At 33.5% G+C, this 26,236-nt stretch overlaps 1 protein-coding gene across 1 annotated transcript; it reads right to left on the bottom strand.

Annotated features, from left to right (window-relative positions):
* Positions 1–181: 181 nt before the first annotated feature.
* Positions 182–5,273, bottom strand: LOC145582374 (polygalacturonase-like). The gene is made up of 9 exons (XM_081639376.1): positions 4,957–5,273; positions 3,925–4,053; positions 3,639–3,806; positions 3,506–3,526; positions 3,171–3,378; positions 2,720–2,801; positions 2,481–2,589; positions 750–866; positions 182–642 (listed from the first exon to the last, which is right to left on the bottom strand). The coding sequence occupies exons 1-9, from the start codon at positions 5,221–5,223 to the stop codon at positions 415–417; spliced, it is 1,329 nt and encodes a 442-aa protein (XP_081495502.1). The 5' UTR covers positions 5,224–5,273; the 3' UTR covers positions 182–414.
* Positions 5,274–26,236: the final 20,963 nt, after the last annotated feature.

Here is a 26,236-nt window from a genome sequence, read left to right as displayed (position 1 = left end):
AATAACCTGTGTGGCTGTGCTTCATGGATCGAAATGCAAGTTACAATTTGGAACACAATTTACTTTTTAAAAATTGAAGCCTTGAACAAGTACGTAGTACCATACTACCATATACTTGTATATAAAAAGTCAATCACATTGTCCAACATCAAATATTTCCAAATTTCCAATCAATTTATAAAGAAGTAAGTATTATACCGTACAATATATACAAGAAATGAAGACTAACTTATGACACAAATAATGTTAACTTAGCTAGAATAATGAGCTAGATATACCCAATTCGATCATGACATAATTCCTATGTCCAAATTTAGTCATCACTCTAATAGATTTACGAGTATTAGATTACTATATTCAACACCAGACTATTGATTCCGAACAAAGAGTGTACTTCTACTAGTCTTCTTTTATTTAAGTTGTTGAGCATTGTGGGAAGACATCTTCAACCTTGGATATTTTGACATTATTGCAAGTTGCTTCGGTAGATTTTGCACCATTAATACCATCAATCTCAACATTCTCCATAGTAATTCCTTCACAAGGATAATTTTCACTGCAATCAAATACCACGGCTTTTTCTGAAGAACTTGTTCCTTTTATGTTTTTGTACACCACATTTTTCACTCGTACTGCCGAGGCCTATTTTCCAAAATTATATATGCACCAAAATAAATTAGCCAAATATTCAACCTTGTAAAAAGTAAAATACAAATGTTATGTACATTATTATTGCGTGATTAACGTACCTGTTTTTTGCATGGTGTAGCTTGGTCACAGTATTCTTGGTCTATAATTATCGGGTTTTTAACATTAGATAACATTATATTTTGAAATACGATGTTACTTGCAACTCCTGATCCACCCTGAAGGCAAACATCACATTAAAAATGTTAATATATAAATATATAATGTTGTCATAAAATCAATGAGCTGTGCCGAGTTAATTAAATTTGTTTATTTGGAGGTATAATCGTCTTTTCAAGTAACAATAAAGGGGTATATACGTCTTTTCATGTACTAGTTGAGGGATACATGTGTAATTTCCTAAATGCAAGTTGCAAACAATAAATGTCTTAGTTTATGTGGATGATCTTATTATTTCTGGGAACGATTCCGCTGCACTAAAGGTTTTCAAGGCATATCTTAGTGATTGTTTTAAAATGAAAGATCTTGGCCCTCTTAAATATTTTTTGGGCATTGAGGTGGCTCGTAGCACATCCGGGTTATTTTTGTGCCAACGAAAGTATACTTTGGATATTATTTCTGAAACAGGTTTATTAGGAGCAAAGCCAAGTGGGTTTCCCATGGAACAAAATCACAGACTTGCTCATGCTAGTGGCGAATTGTTGAACAATCTCGAAGCATATCGTCGTCTTGTGGGACGGCTCATATACCTTGCGGTTACTCGGCCCGACCTTGCTTACGCTGTTCACATTCTATCACAGTTCATGCAAGAACCTCGCATTGAACATTGGGAGGCTGCTTTGAGGGTCGTTCGTTATCTAAAAGGAACACCCGGTCAAGGAATATTGTTGCGTTCAGATAATGAGCTCACTTTAGAGGGATGGTGTGACTCGGATTGGGCGGCATGTCCTCTCACACGACGCTCGTTGACTGGATGGTTAGTGTTTCTAGGAAAATCTCCGATTTCATGGAAAACTAAAAAACAGCCTACAGTTTCTTTTTCCTCTGCAGAGGCGGAATACAGGTCTATGTCTGGGGCCACTTGTGAATTAAAGTGGCTCAAAGGTTTATTGTTGAGTATGGGCATTCAACACCCAAAAGCAATCAAGTTGTTTTGTGATAGTCAGTCTGCGTTACATATCGCAAGGAACCCTGTTTTTCATGAGCGTACGAAACATATAGAGGTCGATTGTCATTTTGTTCGTGATGCGATCAATGAAGGTTTAATTTCACCATCACATGTGTCTACTAAGGATCAATTGGCGGATATATTCACAAAAGCACTCGGGAAGGCTCAATTTGACTATCTTCTTTCCAAGTTGGGCATTTTCGATCCTAATGCTCCAACTTGAGGGGGGGTATTAAGATATATTTAGGAAATATCATAAGATTTAGTGAATATATTTAGATTTACTAGGATAATATTTGATTCCTTGTTTATGTTTATTTCCCTAAGCTAGCAGGACATGTTTCCGTATAGGAATAGGATTCTTCTGCCTTGTATTATAAATATGCTACTTATGATTTCAATAAGATCAAGCCAAAGTTTACGGTTTTACAATATATGACCATGCTTTTTCACTATATTTATAGAAATGCCACCAGATTAACAAAAATTCGTTTATCTGGCAGATAAACTTGTATTTGCCGAAAATCAATTAAGACTTTAAATAATTTATCATATTCGTCATTTTTATAATTAAAGGGGTGACAAAGTAACTCATTATCTATCGCGATACCTATTATGAGATTTCAATTTTTATCTTGCTACGAGAGACTACGTACGTACATACCTCCCAAGTCTTGATTCGTAAGCCATTGGTTGTTCCAGTAAGAGTTGCTCCATTGACTATTACATCTGAAACATGAGCCTCAGAATTTTGGTCACCTAGGCTTCCAATACTGCAAAAATTCAATTATTAGTAAGTAAAATTAGTTGCAACAAATTAATTAATTCCATTAAAAATTTACAAATTCATTTTTTCAAAGAGAAAAGAGAAACCCAAAATTGTTGATATAGTTTCAATTATACCTGATTCCATGACCTGGTCCGCAAGTAAAGTCAGTGACTCGAACCGTTTTTGAACCACTCACAATCGAAATGCAATCATAGCCTTTGTTTTATGAACAAAGAAAATATACATCCATGTTATTATAGATTTTAAGGATTGGAATAACCTATGATATTAAAATCTTAATGTTCGAACTATATATATAACCAAGTCAAAAAGTCTACTAAAAAAATATGTTGTAACATAAAAAAAAATCGATATGTCCATCTAAATTCGAGATTTCTTTTTATTAATGGTAAAGAAGTACTTAGTGTTTCAGAAATTTTTCCATAACTCTTAGAGTACGTAAATTGTTTCTTATTGATTCGGTCAATAACTAATTTAACCAAAAATGAAGTATTCCGGTACTCGTATTAATTAATTTTATGATAGCGAACCTGTGATATTTATGTAGTTGTTAAATTTTATTACCTGTTCCAACGGTGGACTTTGTAATTTGAATGTTTTGGGTGCTGGTAATGTGTATGCCATCAGTATTAGGGCTATCCTCTGGAGAATTAACCTTGAGACTAGAAACCTTAACATTATTGCATTCTTGAAAGGAAACATGCATTTGTTGAGCATTTTGGATATTCAAATTTGTCACAGCCAAATTCTTGCAATTTTCGAACGTTAGAGCCTACAAAAATACACAATTAAATCAAATATATATCAATATATAATGTTTATATACTTGTTGTAAACAAAAATATAATTTGATAAATTGTGTTAAACTGCATGATAAATGAGTTAGCCAAGAAACTTACTGTTGGTGCATGCTTGCAAGGCTGAAATTTAAGAAAATTAAAAAAAAAATTAAATTAGCCAATTTCTTCAAAGAAATATTAAATTAAAAATGATCATCAAATATAAGATTTTGAAATTCTCCAAATTTCTTACCAGTTTTGTGTTAATTTTACAAGAGTTCTTCCACCATGTCTTTCCATTGCCATCAATGACACCACCACCTTCGACGCACAAGCTACTGACCTTTTTGATAACAAGCCAGAGCCTAGCATCTTCTTCGTAAACTGATCGATCTTCGGAGGCTAAGATGGTTCCCGAAATCTATAATCAATACATACAAGTATATTAATTAGAACATTCATACATAACGCAAATGATGTTTAATAATTTATGTATATTAAAGCAAGTTATTATTCGATTTATTTTAATTATAATTAACCTGCATGGTTATAGCTGATTTGCATGGACCCGAAAAGGTTATTGGCTTGAGAAGATAATTTTTATCGCTTGGCACCGTAAATATAGCTCCTGAGGATGAGCAAGCTTCTTTCCAAGCTTTTTCAAATGCCTGACATTAAAACATTGAAATTTGAAAATTAGTATACAATTCATTTAAATTTGAAAATTAGTATACACTACAATTACGTGACTATTAATTCTAAACATAGGATATATTTGATTGTTTTATTTTTTTTGTCCTCGGTCGGATATGTATGTGCATACTTAATTCTAAGTATTTTTTAGTCATGAAAAAAGTACAAGTCCTAGAATCGAAGTAAGGTAAGGTTGTTCGTTATTATTTGGTAAAAGTAGAATAACTAAAAATAATTGGTCATATGCTAACTTATTTTAACAGAAAACTTTTTTATTTCACATGATAATATTGTTGCATAAACTAACATTGTTGACATTCCAAAATGATGGGACCATACCAAATTTTTTTTAACTAAAAACCGAAAATAAAACATAAAACAAAATATAAACCGGTAAAAGTTCAAGGTAGTTACGTATAAATGGTAGTTGGATTCAAGGTATATGGAGTTACACGACAAATGTTGTAGCAAGGTGAGTAAGCTACGGAGCTACCTCTATTTTTTGCCATTTAACTCATAAATATAAAAAATATTTTTTTGTTCACATTTTTTTCTTCTAAAAAATAGTTTTAACGGGAAATTTATTCAAAAAAAACTACATGATTTTCTAATTTGAGATGATATTTAAAATTTAATTTGCCAATTATTGTGATACAATAATCCAAATAGATAGATTTATAGTAATTATTTTGATAAGCTAGTCATGTTTAAAGTTTTTTTTTAAAGAAAAAAAAAGTTTAAACTCAAGTACGACGTGCACGAATTTACTAGAGAGACATGCATGAATTGAATCGTAACATATAGATAAATAAGTAATTCATATTGCATGCACCATAAGAACATGCATGCATTCATGCTATGTAAGTATAGTAAGCTACCTGAGTATCATCAGCTCTTCCATCTCCCTTAGCTCCATAATCAGCAACATTAAATGTTTTCGTAGCTTTTCGAAGAGCTCTTCGAACATTATCGACATGCCCTCCACTGTGTTTTTGTTGAACAATATTATTGTTCGTGGAGTAAGAATGATTTAATCCTTGTTTCGTATCAAAAAATTGTATGTATCTTCCATAGCATGAAGAAGAAGAGAGGTATACAACAATAATAATGAGAAGAGGGAAAATGTGGTGCAATTGTAGGGCCATTTTGAATAAGTATAGGTATAGAAAATAAGTGTATGATGTTAAAGGGTGTTTATTATTCACAAGACTTTGGTATAAAAATAATAATATGGTATGATGTAAATGATAGAAATGATTAGCATATTTATAGACCTCAAAAAATAGGAATTATGAAGAATTGAAAATTGATCCCATAACTTTTATGCATGTAGATAAGGCAAAATGAAGTAGGGCAAATCTAGACGAAAGCAATTCTGTTAGTTTAGTTGCCCATTTTTTGACTTTATTGTGCAAAGCTAAGTTTGCTACATATTTTATTTTTGTTGTACTTTGATTGGAGTAAATAAGATTAAAAAATGAGTCAAATAGCGACCTAAATATTAAGAATAACGGAGTATGAGATAAGTCCTATGAATAACAATTTTCCTCAATTTTATAATTTTTTGAATATTTATAGAATGGTTAATTGAATAATTGGTTATTATATATCTTGGTTAATACTTCGTAATACGTTTTGGTTAACATTTTGGGCAGCATGCATCGTTAAATAGAGAGTCTTTTACCAAAATGTCTACTTTTTCGAAACTTTTTACCATAATAGCTATTTTTAAAAATTATTTACTGAAATAGCTAAAACTTTACAAAAAGTCATACTAAGGTCTGTTGTCTTCTGCTTATTTTCAGTTCAGTTCAGCTCCAATCAAATTCAGTTCAGTTCAGTTCAGTTCAGTTCCTAATTTCCTTCTCTTATAAACACTTCATTTCAGTTCACTTCAGTTTAGTTCAGTTCAACTCAGCCCAGTTCAGTTCAGCCCAGTTCAGTTCAGCCCAATTCAATTCAGTTTAGTTCAGTTCATTTCAGCTCAGTTCAGTTAAGTTCAACTCAATTCAGTAAATCAGAACATGCCCTAAACCCATTAATTTGTGTTTTAATTTCTTCCTTTGTGTCAAGTATATGCAGTGTAAAATCTAAGATATTAAATTTCCTTATAATACACTAGAAGAATGATGTCATACTTAGGCTCTGTTCTCTTCACCTTACAAAAATAATATTCAGTAAAAATAAGTTCAGTTCAGTAAAATTAATTTCAGTTCAGTAAAAATAAGTTCAGTTCAATAAAATTCAGTTTTCTTAAAGAAGAAATATAATAGAAAATCAGTAAAAATAATTTCAGTTCAGCAAAAATAATTTCAGCTTAGTAAAATTAATTTAAGTTCGGTAAAAATAATTTAAATTCAGCAAATATAATTTTGTTTCAATAAAAATAATTTCGGTTCAGCAAAAATAAGGTGAAGAGAACGGGGCCTTATACTTTTAATGATAACCATGAGTTTCAAGTTATAGTCTTTTTGTTTTTTTTTTTTTTTTTTTCAAGCTAAAGTTAATCAAAAATCTTGTGCGGTAAATCGGTAATTATAAGCTTCTAATTACATATTGACATTAGCTGATCTGCGTGATCAAGCATCCAATATATAAGCCCAAAGTAATGGATGAAGCCTATATATATTGTAAAATTCCCAAACAAATAATTATAATTTAATTCAGATATTAAACAATACGAAATACTAATGAAAATTTTAAAGTTACAATTGGAAAAAATTCAACCGGTAAGGCGTTTGCCGCCGCTGTAAAATTGCTTTCCAATTTCTCCGCTATAACGTCGCCAAAATAATTCTAGGAATGATAGTAGATATTTGATGAAACTTTAGATCGATATTAAAGGATTCTAGAGGAGGTTTTAATTATTAGTCTGTTCATTGCAATCGTTAAACCCAGCAAAGAAATCAAACAGTAAATCTAAAAAACAGGTTTAAGATGGGTTTACAATGGATTAGTTTCACTATCTCTCTAATTTTTAGCTAATTTGGTAAATTCTTTTGCAAAGTAGCTATTTTGGAAAATAGTTTACAAAATTAGTCATCTATTAATCTATCTATCTATTAACTTATACTAAAAGCGAACCTATAATGACACTTGGCACAATTTCATTAATTATTTTCCCGCCAATTTCATTATTTCCGTATTTAATTATTCTTATATTTTATAATATTATTATTTCCTAATTTCCTTATAATATTTTATTATATACTTATATTCTTATATATTATTATAATATAATATTTATGTATGATTCTATTGCATAATATTATTATTAAACTAATATAAGAAAATATATACATAATAATTATATCAACCATATCGTTTACAAAATATAAATAATGTGAAAAGGCACTGTAAAATCTTTTCAAACTTCCAATATTATTTTTATACTGCACAATACATACCATCTAAATATAGTTTAAATTTACCATTAAATATTACTTTTATGCATAATGACAAGGTAATAAAAGAACATGGAAAAGACAAATTTACATGGGAAAGTTAAATTTGCACAAATATTGTTGCAAATTGGAGGAAATTTTGATAAAAAAATGATATTAATGGTACTTGAAAAAAACAAATGGGACTATCATTTTGGGATTTAAAATTGGTCATAAGTGACTATCAATAAGGGAAGGAGGAAGTATGTACCTGCCACGACCTTATATATGAATCTAAAAGTGTAACTACAAAAATGTTGTATGGTATAAAAAAAAAAATTCAATATAAAAGAACAATCTTGTGACGATATATGTATTAAAGTATATGATTATAAGAATGGTTAACACTTACTAATTTAACTTCCACTGAACAAAACAAAATCCATTACAAAAAGGTCTTATATAATGACCATGATTAATAATAATAATAATAAGGCCCTCAGACCCGCGGATGTGTTACTTTATTCATGGGATCGTGGTCGCGATGTCTGTGTTGATTTGACAGGGTCTTCTCCTTTGACACAGTCAGGGCTATCTGACTTCATTCCTGGGCGGGTTGTGGCTGATGCAGCTCATCGGAAGCGGGTTAAGTATGAAGCTCGATGTCAGGCGATTGGATATGGTTTCATTCCCTTCTCCTTTTCTTCGCTTGGGGAATTAGAGAAAGAGGCTGTTGCGTTACTGAAGCGGATTCAAAGGTTCTCGACGACGCAAGACATTGGGGCTCGTGCTGCAGCTCATATCTTCACTAGGGTAGGATTTGCAATAGCTAGAGGAGTGGAGGCCCAGATTGTATCTCGGCTTCCCACTAATTTATTGTAGGTTGTATGGCTTTTGTTTTTGAGATAATAATAATAATAATAATAATAATAATAATAATTCAATTGTATCCATGCATGGCACGGGTCTTACACTAATTTTAAAATAAAAGACTCTAAATAGAACATTAATGTGAATTAAGTCATTAATTTTATCGACCAAGCTAGCCTATACTTGAGAGTTTTGTAATGCCGATACATCTAACTCTAAATTATCCGCCCTTAGCTAGAACAAAGCACATATTGGGATCAATCACGTTATTATATAGATCGATTAACCATTGAGAAAAGCTTTCCAACTTAGCTATCTGTCACCCTTTTCAACATTTATTATAAAAAATTTAATACGCTTTTATCCTCTTATATATCTTACATAAAAATGACCACATATGTAATCTACTTTAAAACAATGCAAACTTGATCTCTCAGTATCTTTTTTAAATTGAAAAGCTTTTAAATAAATAAATAAATCAGGTGTTTAATAAATATTGTATAATGCATCTGTATAGAAGAATATAGTTTGTGAATATTTTATAAATATCTTTTGAGATTTCCTAAAGAGATTAGGCCAGGACTCATGGTTGTAACCCTATATATATTAATCAAAGAATACACTCCAGGCTAAAGAGTTGATTATAATCTGTCATGGTATCACAACTTAGGTTTTGATCCAACCTCCACTTCCACAAATTTTTTTTTTCCTTCCTTCATTAAGCCCTAGCAGCCACCCCCATACATCCCGTAGACACCTTAATCACCGCCTAACATGACTAAGGACGGGGGCACTTCGTTTGCTTCCTCTATGTTTCATCCTGCTTTCGGGGTGAACAACATCAAAACCGTCATCCCTCTTCTCCTTGATCGTGAGAAGGTTCATTATTCGAATTGGGTTGAGTTATTTGAGTGTCATTGTCATGCTTACAATGTTCTTGATCATATTGATCCAATTACAAAGAAACCTACGGATTTGTCCGATGATATGTGGAAAAGACTCGATTCGGTTGTCAAGAATTGGATTTATGGCAGTATTTCCACCGATTTTTTCGAGACTGTTCTATGTAGAGGGGATACAACACAACAAATCTGGGACAAATTGAAGGACATTTTTTAAGATAATAAAACAACTAGGGCAATTTATCTTGAAACTCAGTTTAATAGCTTGCATCTCTCAAATTTTTCAGATATTTCTTTATATTGTCGTGAATTGAAGAATATAAAAGATCAACTTGTTAATGTTGATCTACCCGTGTCAGAGCAGAAAATGGTGATTCGGTTAGTTTCAGGACTCGTGGGCACTGATTTTGATACGGTCGCTGCTATGATTCAACAAACGGACCCTCTTCCTTCATTTGAAACAGCTCGATCACGACTTCTCCTTGAGGAATCGAGATGTGCATATGATCCTAACTCTACTGCACAGTCCTTTGTAGCCCAAAACAGCAACACATCATCCACCAACACCATTGCCCCACCACAACAACAGAATACTCCGGCGGGCAGGGGTGGTGGCACCGGTGGACGAGGCCGTTGGCGTGGGCGTGGCAAGAGCTGAGGCCGTGGTCGGGGCACGTAACAGCAACAACCCCAGCAGTAGCAGCAAGGCGCACCTCACCGCAACACTGGACTGGCCCAGCCGCACCTAGCCAGGCCCCTCAGTGGGGCTACGCTCCTTTCCCGCACCTACAGCAGCAGTGGGCTGCCACACCGAGGCCTAGCCCGACACCATAGCAGCAATAGGCGTTCTACTCGGGGCCACCACAACAACAACAACACTACTCATCCCAAGGCTCGGAATATGTTTAGGCTATGACTCCGACGAAGCTCGGAAATGCGTTTGCAACAATGGGTTTTCAGAACTATGACCCATCTTGGTACATGGATTCCGGCACAACTTCACACATGACCAATCAAGCTGGTAATCTCTTACCCCTTTTTAATTTAAGCACGCATAATTATATTCAAGTAGGAAACGGTCAACGCATTCCAATTACGGGTTATGGTCATTCCACTATTGCTAATAAATCCCTAAAATTACGTGATGTCTATTTAGCTCCACAAATTATCAAAAATCTAATTTATGTTAGAAAGTTTACTAAGGAGTTGAGTATAATCAGTCATTATCAATAGTGGGGCTTGCTCCTCTCTTGCGAGAGATTGTTATATACTTCCGAGTGCACTGTACACCCAACTAACCTAAAATTAGTTGTACTCTTCATTTGATGATTAAAAGAAAAAAGATTATCAAAATGAGAGCAAAATACATATAGGTGTATATAACAAATTCTACTCTATTGAAAAAAAAAATCTTATCGATTGTAAAGTTATAGTACACCACTATAAATAAAAGTTACTTATTTTTGTATTGATAAAATTGCTCTATCCCTACCTCCCTACCTTATAAAAAGTAGGAGATTGCGCTTATGAATAGTGCACAGACCTATATGTCCTTCAAAATGTTTGTTTACGTTCTTACCCCCATATGCTTATGAATAGTGCACAGATCTATATGCCTTTCAAAATGCTTGTTCACGTTCTTACCCCAATATATAATATCTTACATTTATGTCCCTCCACATGTACAAATGTAATAATGAGTGTTGAGGTTTCTCTCTCCTTACATTTATGCACTTTTATATTATTTATTTATATTATAGGTAAATATATTATAGGTAAATTTAAAGTTCACCTGTATTGCATTGTTGAATAATTGCATAGATGTTTCCTGAGAAAAAGTTGTAAACAACTGGAAAAGTCGTGCAGGAAAAATGAAAAGTTTAAACACAACCCAATTTACACATTATATTAATTTATCAAACTATTTTCTCTAGCCCAATGTCGTGAAGAGTTTAAACATAACCCAATATAAACATCAAGAAAGGGCAAGCCACTCTGCGCTTGGCTGCCGTAGTTTAACTAATAGAATCAAATTAAAGTTTTTCTGAAAAAAAAAAAAATTAAAAAATAAATAAAATTCTTATAAAATCTATATCATGGCCTTTTACATTGAAATAATATTAGGATTATTAATGATAAAAGGTTACCCACATTTAAAAGTTGCTCTAAGCTAATATTGTTTGATTACATTACTATTATCATGCACTGTGTTTGTTCAAAATTTGTGTGCAAATAGTTTTCACAAAGAACCTGTATATTTAGAGATGTTGTACAGTGTGCATCTCACTTTTTTGGTTGACTAATAATATTTAGGTCAAATAAACAATTGTGGAGTATCTAAACAAGTACCCCTCTATTTCTAATTTTTTGCTCCATTGGACTTTGCAGTTTGCATGGTCTCCCAAATACGTCTTGCAATGTATATACTCCCTTCGTATTTTAATAAGTGTTATTTTTTTTTCTTAACATTTTTTACTATTCACATAATGGGTTAGACTTGACTAAAATACTAATATTTAAAAAAACAAATGGTATTGTGTAACACATTGTTGGATTCGTTACAACGTATACTTTCATAATATCAATATTTCTATAGTTTTATTAACATATGATTAGATAAATTAATGGGTCAAAGTCATGTCTCGACATGCATGTTTGATCAAAGTGTAACACTTATTAAAATACGGAGGGAGTAGCTTTAATTCTATAATTAAATATATAGTGAGACGAATCTAACAAGACCCCACATGACTATATTATCTCTTATAGATTAATGAGAATTTATGGTCAAAGTTTTTAAAATTTAACTCAATTATTTGCAATGGGGCAAAAAAAATAGAAACAAAGGAAGTATATATGCGTATCCCAATTTTGAAACTTTAAATATGTTCTAATTAAATCATTTACCAGTTATCATTCATTCTTACGTAGTATATACTTATGCAATACTTATACTTCGTATATCATTCATTAATTGTTACTCCGTAGTTGATTGTAATATTGGTATGCATATAGTACCACAGATTCGATCGAGATTTCAAGACTTCTTTTAATGTTCAAGATGATGTAATACGAAGTATAATGCAATACTTATACTTATAATTAGAGTAATATGAAGTATAATGCAATACTACGTAGTTTGGATGACCAACAAATTACGTAGTTTAGATGACCAATAAATTAATTGGTCAGCACCAAGCTAAGCTTGGTATAGTGGTCAGGATTGTACCTTTCAACCTTGAGGTTGGGGGTTCAATCCCCACAAGTGGCACTTTGAGGGTGGGGGATCCCTTATCCTTCCCCCCTCACTCTCAAAGTTTCTGATCCGCAAATAGCGGACCAAAAAAACCGTGAGGGTTGAGGTTCAGTCAAGGTTCTTCTCCTTATCGTAAAAATATAAAAAAAATAAAAAAATTTGTAAAGTGTTTTATACGGTATAAACACGGTCCATTAGAAAAACTACCACTCGTAAGTAGTTATGTCAGAAATTAATTATCATTTCGTCTAATTCAGGTGTTACAACACCATCCATATAAATCATATTACGTACTTCGTATTTACAATCATTGTCATTTGTGTATGCGATAGACCATAATTATATTGGCATAGATTCTCTATTTTAATTAAATCTTGCAACATGAGGCCTCTATTGGATGGACAAATTAGGGAAATTCTTAATGATAACCATGTAATATTGCTTATTTTCAATGGTAACCAACTTTTTTTTTTCAATTCTCAATGGTAGTCTCTAATTTTTTAAAAGTTTCAACCGTAACCTCATTTATGTTTTTCCGTTAAATTTCTGTTAAATCTAACCTTATTTCAAATCAAGGTTAACTTTTTTTTTTTTAAAGAAAAAAAATAAAAATTAATAAAAATAAAAAATAAAATAACCCTCCACTGGCTCCACACCAGCCACCAACCCTTTCCCCCACCTCCTCCACCATCGGCGTCCGGCTAACCTCCATCGGCAATTCTACCCCAGCCCCTACCCGAGACCCTAATCATCCTCTTCCCCCACCCCCTATGATTTTCAAGCTCGAGCAAAGGCAACAATGGCGATACTTATGACTGAAATAACCGCCGTAATTGTCTCACGCTAACCCTTTAAATCACTTCTACCCTTCCAATGTGTTTGCAAATTGTAGAATTCCTTCATCAATTCCCCCAATTTCATCAAACTTCAACTCAATCAAGCCCCAATTTCCAATATCGAATCGATCGCTGAAGAAGAAGGCGATTTTATTTTGGTTGCTATCCAATGATTTCCTTCTTTTAGACGATCAAATTTTGCTGATTATTCGTCGGGATGATGACTATGGTGGCGTGCGAGTTTCTGCCATTAATGTCACCAAGTTTGAACAGAATCATCGCGAGTGCATTTGGGGGTGTGGGTGAAGGGGGATGGGTTTGAAAGGAGGACGGGGCTAGATGTCGGGGAGAATTGTCAGTGGGTGGGGGTTGGCCGGTGGGCTAGAACGGAGGAATTGAAAGAGTTAGGGATGGCAACCATGAAGGGAGGAAGTAGATGAAAAAGAATGGGGATGGGTGGCAGCCATGAAGATGAAGGGAAGGAAGGAGAAAATGTTTAACTGTAGTTAAATTTAACAATTATTTTGCTAAACTCTAGTTAACTTAACAATTACTTTTTTTTTTTGAATAGTACTTAACAATTACTTAACGTTATTTAGTAAATGAGGTTACGGTTGAAACTTTAAAAAAGTTAAAGGCTACCATTGAGGATCTAAAAAAAATTGGCTACCATTGAAAATAAGCAATAGTACGTGGCTATCATTGAGAATTTCCCAAATTAATATCATTAGGCTCTTATATCTTCTAACCTATGAAGAATAGAACTAGGGTCTATTCTCTTCATCTTAATTTCAGTTCAGCTCCAATCAGTTCAGTTCAGTTCCTAATTTTCTTCTCTCATAAAATATCCAGTTCATTTTAGTTCAACTCCAATTAGTTCATCAGTAAATCAAAACAGCACGAATAGAAAAATGTACCAAAGTAAGTTTTGACATAAATCACATAGAGATTGTATATGTGCACAATCTAATTAATTAACCTTGTAACAATATTTTTTTTTTAAGTATATGGTGAAGTCAAGCCTAAGGCTCTTATCATAGGAAAGAAACCTTGTTAGCAAGGGGTAAGGGGAGGAGATTTGTCAATGATGACAATTGAACTTCGCGTTTCGTCATTGATGAGAATCAAATCTCGAACCTCAAGGATACAAGGTGACCTCTGTGCCACTGCACCAGAATATTTCTCACCCTCATAACGATCATTCACCATCATATAAACCCATCACTATTAAAGTTAAGTTAAAAGTTTTGCATTGTGACAATAAGATGAATGTCATACTTCATTACCTCAATACCTTAAATTTTCAGGGTGTATTATCCAAGCCACTATATATTAAGTACATCATGACTTCACAAGTGCGATAGGCCCACACTCATTATTTTGCCCATTTTCTCATTTAGAACTTTCTCAAATCACAAATTCTTATGGGTTACTTTATTAGTGTTAAATTAAAGGGTAACTTGGTTAGTATTACAGGAGTTACCTGGTCAGTATTACAGGAATTACTAAATCAGTGTTATAAGGATTATTTTGTTATTTTACAAGCGGAGTAATTACATCCAGGTGTACATGCCAGCAATTACATTGAGGTGTACAATGAAAACCGTCCACAAACGGCAACTTGTTGCTTAATGTTTGTATTTGGCCTATTTGCTGAATGTTTTTATGCCATATCCACATTAAAAAGCACTTTTAGGCGTGTGAGATTGGAAACCTTCCCTTAAATCTTAATTTTCTATCGTCACACCGAAAACTTCCTTGTTACATTTTTAAGGGATGAAGGATCCAGAATGAATTCCTAAGGTATGGGCTGTTGAGTGCAGCCTTTTTTTACTCAATCTCTCTCATTGTTTTCTCTCAAGACTTTATATACATCATCATTAAATTAATGTACATCATCATTAATTTTATGACAAAAATACCAAAATATATATTTAATCAAACATATAATCATGGAATGAAAAACTCACAAGGATTGAGTATCTAACAACAAGTCAACAAGCTATTACGAAGTACTATAATATGATTATGATTATGATAAGGAATAATTAATTAGTGATGTGGAGATTTAAGTATGGGTTACTTAAACCCCACACCTTAATGAAGCTAGTATTGATTGTATGTTGTGTGACTTCAAAACTAATGTTTAGCAACAATATGTGTTAGTTTTCGTTGACACGTGTTGTTTTATATTGTAATTAATTACATTAGTATACGTTTTATGTGCACGTTTGTATTGATGATATGGGTAATTGGGTGTGGGAGTATGTGTGATTAGTTTTTTCTGGTTGAAGAGGTTATACATTTGGTTAGTGAAATGTCCATTATTTTATCATATTGAAGTGACAAACAATAACAAAATGAGTAAATTTAAAGGTGTTGGTGGTTGTTTTCTCTTGTAAGTTTGAAGATTTAGTTGATATACTAGGTAGATAAAGGTAACGTTAATATGTTTTGAAGTGATGGGAAATGTTTGAATTAGAAGTGCAATAAAACTTAGGAGGGAGCTTAATTGGATAATTGGCCAAGCTATCTTTCCTAATTAAGATTTTCATTATCTTATTTTTTTAACAAGAAATTACTGTTAACTTAAAATCACTTAATTAGATTAGGGATGTTTAAAAATTGATCTGGACTAGATAAATGGAACGACAAAGATAGTCAAATTGATCTTCGTTTGATAAAAAGTACTGTAATATTTTGGTCTCTAATCCAACACAATACTAAACCCTTTAAAACTGATATATTTAGATCGGACTGATTTTTAATTTAAAATATGATTGATTTTCATTTTCAAAATGTTAGAAATCAATTAACTTATACAAAAGTATTATGTACTACTATATTTGTAAAGTTATTAAATAAACAAATCAATTTTAAAATATTAAGAGAGAGTGAATCATGTCAATGAATAAAAGAAAGAAGTATGAGCTTATTATTAAATTAAAGGTTATGGTATTATTAACCCAAAAATAAAAAATAATTATTTTTTTTATGGTATTATAAGAAATTACAATAGCACCCTCAAAACATCTCCATAAGAAAAATGTTGCCTTATGCATGGTTAGAATAAGTATTTATCATTCACAGGACAACAACAGGCACGGTAATCATTGGAGCACTAACAATTCCCTTTGCAAACATCATCAGAACACGGGGTTGCTGGTTGGCAATTCCCCAGTAGAGAAACTCAAGAACCATCCAACCATTTTTTTTCGAGCAGAGTAGCTTTAATACCAATTGATAATATTAAGAGAATTAGAAGAATTTAGAATTGTATTTCTTGATCATAATATTCCACCCAACATCCATATTTATACAAGATCTCTCCTTGAGCAACAAGGAAACCAAAACTTATCTAACTTAGGAAACTAATTATCTTTTCCTAAGATAAACTATAAGAAAATATATCTTGTAATCAAATAATATATCATATCTTTCCTAATACCCCCCCTCAAGTTGGAGCACTTGAATCAAAGATGCCCAACTTGCTTAAGAGATACTCAAATTGTGATCTACCCAAGGCCTTAGTAAATATGTCGGCCAATTGCTCATTTGTACGCACATGAGTAGTAGTAATGAGGCCCTCTTGAATAGCATCTCTAACAAAGTGGCAATCCACTTCAATATGTTTTGTGCGTTCGTGAAACACGGGATTTTGAGCAATATGAATAGCCGCTTGACTATCACAATAAATTGGTATAGCACGGGGATGTTGAATGCCCAAGCTAAGAAGTAAGCCCTTCAACCACTTCATTTCACACGTAATAGCATACATAGATCGATATTCAGCCTCGGCGGAGGACATTGCAACCGTGTCTTGCTTCTTTGTTTTCCAAGCAATTGGAGAGTGGCCTAAGAAGACAAGCCACCCCGACAGGGACCTCCGAGTAAGAGGGCATGCTGCCCAATCGGAGTCACACCACCCTTGCAAAGCAAGTTCACTATCTGACCTTAGTAAAATGCCTTGATTCGGGGTACATTTGAGGTAACGAACAACTCTAAGGGCAGCCTCCCAGTGTTCTTGCTTCGGTGCTTTCATGAATTGTGACAAAACGTGCACCGAGTATGTGAGGTCTGGGCGTGTAACACCCAAATAAACCAAGCGTCCAACTAGCCTCCTATATGCTGCTGGGTCCGTGAGCAGTGGCCCGGTGGCACGTGCCAAACGATGGTTTTGTTCCATTGGGGTGTTAGCAGGTTTCGACCCCAAGAGTCCCGTCTCCGAAATAATGTCAAGAGCGTACTTACGTTGACACAAAAATAGCCCCTTAGAACTCCTAGCCACTTCAATGCCGAGAAAATACTTGAGCACACCCAAGTCTTTCATGTGAAAACAAGAGCTCAAATAATTTTTGAATAATTGTATAGCATTCGAATTACTTCCGGCCACAATTAAATCATCAACATAAACAAGTACGTTTAGTTGAATGGACCCATTAGTGTAAGTAAAAAGAGAGTAGTCCGGGTATGATTGTACAAAACCATATTTCTTCAAAACAGTTGTGAGCTTGGCAAACCAACACCGAGGCGCCTGTTTAAGTCCATATAAGGATTTTCGAAGACGACAAACAAGATCAGGGTCATCCGCAGTAAAACCCGGAGGAAGTTTCATATAAACTTCCTCGTGTAAATCACCATGAAGGAACGCATTGTGAACATCCATTTGATGTAGTTCCCAATTTTTCGAGGCGGCTATAGCAAGAAAAGCACGAACAGTTGTCATCTTGACTACCGGGGCAAAAGTTTCATCATAATCAATGCCTTCGGTTTGATGATTACCATACACAACCAAGCGAGCTTTGAGTCGCTCAATGCTTCCATCAGATTTGTACTTAATTTTGTACAACCATTGGCTACCAAGGGCTTTCTTCCCGGGGGGCAATTTCTCCAAGGTCCAAGTACCATTATTTTCAAGAGCACGCATTTCTTCACTCATTGCTAATTTCCAATCTTCATCCTGCATTGCCTCTTTGAAGGAACGAGGCTCTCTACCTGCTGTTATTGCTGCAACAAAATTTCGATGTTTTGCAGAAAACTTATCACAACTAACATAATGTGCTATAGGATACGGCATACCTGAGGGAGGTGGGATGCTTGGAGTAGGTGAAGAAGATGGACTATTTCGAGAAATCCGAGTATGAGTGACAAAATCCTTGTATTTGCTATTTGCAAATTTCTGACGATGCCCACGACCCATAGCATCGGGGTCCGTGGCTGCCATATGCGGCTGCTCTTGTGCAAGAGCCTCGGCCGACTGTGGTGATGGCGCACTGACCACAGCCGGCTGCTGCTGAGTGGGAGCCTCGAGAGTGGTGCAACTCTCCTCGAGGTTATATGGGAAAACCAAGTCACCTCCCATATCAATACTTGACTCAAAATTTGGTGTCGAAATAGCAATGTTCGTACTCTCAACATCCAAGAAGGGATACACATCCTCAAAAAATCGAACATCCCGTGAGGTAAAAAAAACCTTTTTATCTAAGTCATATAAATACCATCATTTCTTCCCAAAAGGATAACCAACAAAGACACATTTACGACTACGACTTGCAAATTTATCACCTTTTGCCTTTTGATTATGAGCAAAACACAAGGACCCAAACACACGTAACTCACTAAACGAAGGTGGGGTGCCAAATAACAACTCATAAGGGGTTTTATTATTAAGAAGTATTGAAGGTGTCCTATTTATCAGATGAGCCGCAGCAAGAGCACACTCTCCCCAAAAATAAATTGGTAACCCCCCCTGAAATCGAAGGGCACGAGCAACATTAAGGATATGTTGATGTTTTCTCTCAACCCTCCCGTTTTGTTGAGGAGTACCCACACAAGAGGTCTGAAAAATAATGCCTTGAGCCAAAAAATAATTTTTCAAAGAAAAAAAATTCGGTACCATTATTACTTCGTACTATTTTTATTTTCTGAGAAAATTGTCTATCAATCATGGCTATAAAAGACATAAACATCTTAAACACCTCAGTTTTATCAATCAATAAATATATCCAAACGGCACGAGAATAATAATCCACCAAAGTCAAAAAATAGTGAGCACCACAAGAAGAGGGTTCGTCATATGGCCCCCATAAATCACAATGAACTATTTCAAAAATACGAGAAGCTTTATTATCACTTAAAGGAAATTTGTCTCTAGTGTGTTTAGAACGATGACACACTTCACAATCTTTATTTAAATGACCTCTAGAACTACTAAGAAAAGGTAGGAGTTTTACAACTTTCTCGGAAGGGTGCCCCAATCTTTTGTGCCAAAGCCTCAAGTTGGATGAGTCTTCAATAGAAACGGCCGCTATGGATGCCTCCTCTTGAAAATAGTATAGTCCATCTTTTAGATCACTCGTGCCAATCACCTCCCTCGTGCGTTGGTCCTGTATAGTACAAGTGATAGAGTTAGTTATGACTTCACAATTGTTTGTAGAGCATAATTGTGAAACCGAAATCAAGTTACAATTTAATTTTGGGACAAAAAGAACATTATAAAGAGTGATTTTGTCCGTCAATTTTACAACTCCTTCTTTCATGGCCACAACACTTTGGCCATCCGGAAGACCAACATTGCAAGACGGGACATCATGAACGTCAACCAAGCAAGAAAGATCGCCGGTTACATGATGGGAGCAACCGGTATCCACGATCCACTTTCCATTCACACGGTTGGTTGGTGGGGATGAATTACCCATGGTGAATTAAAAAAAATTTCAAGATTTGTTTATTGAAGCAACCTTAGCTCCAATACCATGATAATATTAAGAGAATTAGAAGAATTTAGAATTGTATTTCTTGATCATAATATTCCACCCAACATCCATATTTATACAAGATCTCTCCTTGAGCAACAAGGAAACCAAAACTTATCTAACTTAGGAAACTAATTATCTTTTCCTAAGATAAACTATAAGAAAATATATCTTGTAATCAAATAATATATCATATCTTTCCTAATACCAATGCTACTAGCATTTTCTATGAAAATAACAAATTGTAAGGAGTTAAAGAATGTTATTTATAGAGAAAAATATAACCTATAACCATTAATTTGTCATCAAACTTTTTCGAACTCTAGCTAGATAGATTTGTGCATTTACTCAATTACTCTTACCTAATAAAAAAACAAATTCTCAACATTACCCTTTTTCATTTTGACAAAATATATAATAAAATATAAATTTAGAATAATTTTGTCTAATGTGCAAAATGTTTAGTATAGGCTTTGGTTATGGTTCTTTTATTTTTCATGAATTTTTAATTCCTAAAGCTAAATGATTAATTGCACCGTATAAATCAGAGCAATAATTTTTAATGGACGTAATACACGCTCTTGTACACCCAAACAATTCATATAGGAGTAGTAATAAAAAAAAAAAAAGATTGGTTGTACTCACCAGGAGACATATAAAACAACATTAAGGCCAGAAGCAAAGAGAAAATTATAGTCTTTTCCATATTTAAATTGTAAGTTTTTTTGTTTAAGAGAAGATAAAGGAGAATTAAGAGTTTAGATGTAGAAGAAAGACATTTTTTTATTTGCTAATTATACTAAAGCTTTGTTCTCTTATGGAAGATAGTATTCTCCTCCAAATCAAGAATCCTCTTTGATATAAACAATCACCTTAATATCTTTACACAATTTTCATTAAGTAGGAAAATTTGAAAATGCCACCAACACTTAGACCCATTTTTTACAAAACCACCAACATTTTTTTTTTAAATTTACCACCAACTATACTTCAAAACCTTAAAAACTACCCCCTATTTGCCCAATGACGTCATAGTGAGCCTCACTCTTCAATTTCCCTCCTTTTTCCTCTCTTTTTTCGATTCTCACCTCTATTATCACCTTTTTAATAACATAATCATGGAATTGGTGTTGCATTGTTGTTTGACATGAGTGAGAATGGTGATTCAAACCCTAATTGTCGGATTAATCGCAATTTTTTCGCAAATTAAGCGGAGAAAGGGAAGAAGAGGGAAGAACAACGGTGAGAATCGAGAGAAGAAAAGAGGAAAATGAGGGAAATTGAAGAATGGGCCCCACTATGACGTCATTATAGAGAAGTTGGGAAAGCAGGTGGTAATGTTTAAGGTTTTGAATAATTGTTGGTGGTAAATTAAAAAACAAAAAAAAAAAAAATTGTTGGTGATTTTGTAAAAAAAATGGGTATAATTGTTGGTGGTATTTTTCAAATTTTCCTAAATATTATTAAGTAAGAATCAGGACATTTTGAACAATTAATTATTAATTGTCAAGAAAAATAAAATTCCTTTTTCTCGAGAAGTTAGGGTTTTTTTTAGAAGAGAGGAGAGAGAACCGATGTCATTTTATTGACTAAATTCTTTTTTTTTTGGATATAATTGATCAAAAATTTTATTTTTATTAATTGCCTTTTGCAGTAACCAAAAAGGAGTAGGTGATGTCCATATACTATTATAAATTTTTTTTTAAAATATAAATTCTTAATTTTTCAATCATTCATTAGTGATGAATGATAGAATTATTTATCATTAATTAGGGTATAATTAAAAGAATTTATTTTCCTTTTTTTAAATATTGTACTTTATTATGATATTAATAATAAATTTCATAATTAATGTTACTATTGTTATAGAAATTATGTATGTAATATATATAATATCTTCATGTCAATAATTAATATATAATCCCTTGATTAGAAACTTGGGATATGCTAGCACTAGCCTTTATATGCACGTGATGCGTGTGCAAATATTATCAATACTAATTATCTCTATTGTAGTTCAAGCAAACAATTTTTGACAATAGCATAATAAATAGACATGTAGTTGATTTTTTTTTTTTAAATTTTTTTTAAGTGATCACATCAAGTAGATCGCTATTTTATTAGAATAAAATTATTATTTAGGAAATTAGTAGCCATACATATACAACTAATATTAATTTTAAAAACACTATAATGTAAATATGTACATAGTAATTGGTTAAGACAAAGATACACATATATTAAAGGTATATACAAAGTGAAAAGAGAGATTGTATTTTAATTAAGTGATTCATGATAGGGACAAAATTGTCTTTATATATAGAGAGTGCAAACTATTAATATATTAATTGAATTATAATTAGTGTCCATCTTTTGTAAAGTTTAATGTCTATTAAAATTGATATGTTGGACACTAATTGTTGTTTTGACAAATTAATGTCAATGTTTTTGATAGATTGATAAATTAGTGGTAGAATATCAAATTTAACTTGATACTCGTAATATATAATTGGTAAATGTGTCAAAAAAAACCTTTTAAATGAACCATTTTGCAAAAAAAAACCTCTTAAAAGATTTATCGTAAAAGAAAACCCAATATTAAAACTTTTTTGTTGAAGACAACCTAGTGCCTCTAATCCACATAATTAACCTCTAATTCACTTAATCAATTAACCTTTACTAAAAGCAAACATAAAGTGGCACTTGTCACGATTACATTAAAAAGTTTCCTGTCTTTTTTTCCTTTCCTTTTTTTTATATGTATATATATTTTTTTATATTTTTTGCCGAATTTTAATGACTTTCATTTTATAACCTACAATAATACTTATTTTCATTTTGACAACACATTTAATCCAATCATACTCCATTAATTTTTTTTTTATTAATTTTAACATATATTCTATATACTAGGAATTTTTTAGTTACAAATTTACTAACATAAATTAAAAATAAGGTATTGAAATACATCATATCATTATTCAAGATTATTATAATATCATCAATTTTTTTCCTCCAACTTTTATCATTTGAAATTAATATTTATCTTGATTAAAAATAGCAAAATCATTTTAATAGCATACTTTGTATAAATCATAAAATTATACATAACATATATCAAAGCAACTGAACAAAATTATTTTTATTATATTATACTCCCTCCGTTTTTTATAAGCTATAATTGGATTTGCACATTTGTCGAGACACAAATTTGACCATCAATATCTTTAATTAAAGATTATTAAATATTATGAAAAAATATTACAAAAGCAGACATTATGACAATAATCTAACAACATATTATATGATCATATTTATATATTGTACATTGGTAAAAATATTAAGTCAATGATGACATATGAATAGTGTAAAATTCCAAATCTTGCTTATAAAAAAAGGAAAAATTGCAATTAATAATACAACCTTTGGCCCGTTTTTTTTTAAAAATAATACAACCTTTGGATTATACCTGAATATTACAACCTTTGGGGGGTTTTAATTTTAAACAGGCAAAAACCGGTTGTCACCTGTTTAACAGGTTAACTATGCCATATGTTTCCCTATGATTGACTTTTTTTTTTTTTTTTTGAAATTTCTCTCTCCTCCCCACCAACACCACCACTGTAGGGCTGTGTAGACATCTACTTTTGGCCTCATGTCCCGACAGGAAGTGTAATGACGATAAAAAAAACCATCTTCGTGTTGGATTAACGTGAAGAACACTTATGGATAACTGATTGAATTGCAAGAACATAAAAATAAGCTAGCCTAACCCAAAAACCAAAGCATTAAGGTCCAATCAACTAAGCTCGATCATAATTAGGCTTAAGCCTGAGCTTAAACCCTAAAAATGACGGATTTAGAGGCACCTAGGTTAAAATTAATTTTGTCGCAGATAAATCCGCGCGCATATCAATGAGTCGCGCTGGTCTGGCGCGCGCAACTCACAAGGTTGTGCACAACACCCAGCGTAACTGCTAGTGATGTGCTTGCGGAAGATTCAGAATTTCATAAAAATATGAAATCGAATCTTACCATAACATCGCGCGCAAGACAATCAGTTGCGCTGCTTGTCCTAATTACTTGCGCTGGGATGCCACGCGTAACCCATTCAGATGCGCGCGAAACCTGCTGCGGAAGAATGTTCAAAACCCTAATCTTATCCATTCCCTATAAATAGGGGATTAATACGAGGCTCAAACGGACATAAATTAACCTAAAATGCTGGCAGAAACTTTGTGAACTTGTGTGCTACCAAACCCTCTTGTCCTAAACACTCACCCCGTTTAATACTTGTTACTACGGTGGAGGTTCCCGAACAAGAAGAAGTCCATAATTGTTCTAAACGAAGAGCAAAGAGAAGTGGTAAATTCCCGAGCACTTAGATCAATCACCTTTATTTTATTGTTTAAAACAACTTTAATTAATTAATTAGTGTTGTTTGATCACTTTAAAAGGATTTCTAATTAATCAATTCCACATAGTATCTTGCGTTAAATAAGAATAGGATTGAATAATTAATTGTTGATCGACCACTTAAGCCAAGGCGAATCTTGTTTATTTTGTTCTTCTCAAGAATTTGAATTAAATAAAGAATAACGACTTTGCAATGTAATTCCTACATTATCAATGCGTGTAAATAAAATCAACTAACTTAGTTTTAGGTATCGCGTTGCATATATTGTTTGGTGATGAAATTGTGAAAAAGGAAGAGCTAGTAGAGGCCGTAATTAGGGCTAGAATAGCGATTCCTCCCTAAAAGGAACGTTATTTTAGTACCCTCGCTTCTGAACTCATTTCTGGTACATGTAGACCAATTTGGGCATGGGTAAACTTACGATTCGTGCTAATTATCCCTTGAACTCTACTTGGGAGAAAGACATGAACGAGGTTTATGAGTTTTCCTAAAACTAATTGGCGACTCCTACTTGTTTCTTACAAAAAAGTGTGGTGAGAGTATCATTTCTAATTCAAGGTCCCCCAAACAGTCAGGAATTCAAATCCTAATACACCCTAACAAGTGTAAAGTCCTAGGCTTTTAAAGGGCCATGGGCATTAAAGGAGAAAGATCCCCTAAGATGGGAACCCCTCCTTACAGGCTGCACCACCTCCGGCGACCCGTCTTCCTCACCAAATCATGGAAAATGTGCCGCCGACCTAGCCCTTTAACCGTGCTTCCCCTTCGCGCGACCACCATCTGCCTGAAACCCAGCCCCAAAAACCATAAAATTAGCCTGAAACTCAGCCCCGAAAACCTTACCCTTTTCCTGGCCACTGCTTGCTCACCCCACTGTTCACAAGCCTCGACCCTGTACCCCTCCACGAACCCAATACGGCTTCCACCATTATCAAACCCCCTCAAAACATGTCTAGGTCGGGCTCGGGTCGCCGTTTCCTTGCATAAGTGTTGCCGTCGTGGCGTTCTCTAGGGTTAGGTGTGTGGTATTCATCGGGGAGGAGGTGCCCGGGGAAAGGGTTGGTGTTTGACAGGGAGGATGGTAGCTGGCGAAAGGTGCTACTAGTTGGGGCTTGGGTTACTGAGTTTCTCTGTCAGGGGTTACTCGAGTTTCCGGCGTTACTTGAGTTTCTTGATCAGGGGTTACTCGAGTTGCCGGGATTATTCGAGTTTTTCGGTCAGGGGTTACTCAAGTTACCAGGGTTACTTTGTAACACCCCCAAATCTCCCTCTACGAAAATACTAGTATAATACGTATAATTATACCGTAGAGATAGGCTTGGGTGTATTACCGTCGCGTGATTACGCAAGGCTACTAAAAAATACTTAACTTAATAACAAAACTTACAGCGGAAACTCAACTTTCTTTTATTAATACTTAAAAATAGTAACATTGTGATGAGTACTCAAAAATAAAACACAAGACCAACACTTCCTAATCTAGGTGAAACCATTCCCGGGACTCCATATGCTCAATTATTGACTCCACCTGAAATTAGTCAACACTACTTACCATTAAGTTAAATAGGGCGAACCAAAACAAATAAAAAATACGGATTAGCAAAATATGCTAAGTACGATAAGTGCAAGATAATGTAAACTCAATTTATTTGCAAACATGCTTTAAAAATCAATTCCAATAATTTATCCAATAAATTCCAAATTCATTATTTCAAAACCGATTCCAATGATACAATATT

The sequence above is a fragment of the Chenopodium album genome, chromosome 15 (assembly GCF_948465745.1).
Source record: "Chenopodium album chromosome 15, dcCheAlbu1.1, whole genome shotgun sequence".
Classification (NCBI taxonomy): Eukaryota; Viridiplantae; Streptophyta; class Magnoliopsida; order Caryophyllales; family Amaranthaceae; genus Chenopodium; species Chenopodium album.
The sequence above is the reverse complement of the archived record's forward strand: the minus strand, read 5'-3'. Positions and strand labels throughout refer to the sequence as shown.

Excerpts from the sequence above, each read along its gene's own strand:
- LOC145582374 (XM_081639376.1), bottom strand. The coding sequence starts at position 5,223 with ATGGCCCTACAATTGCACCACATTTTCCCTCTTCTCATTATTATTGTT. Across the intron at positions 4,054-4,956 it reads GAAGAGCTGATGATACTCAG|GCATTTGAAAAAGCTTGGAA; the intron begins GTAGCTTACTAT and ends TTTTAATGTCAG. Across the intron at positions 3,379-3,505 it reads CTTGCAAGCATGCACCAACA|GCTCTAACGTTCGAAAATTG; the intron begins GTAAGTTTCTTG and ends GTATTTTTGTAG.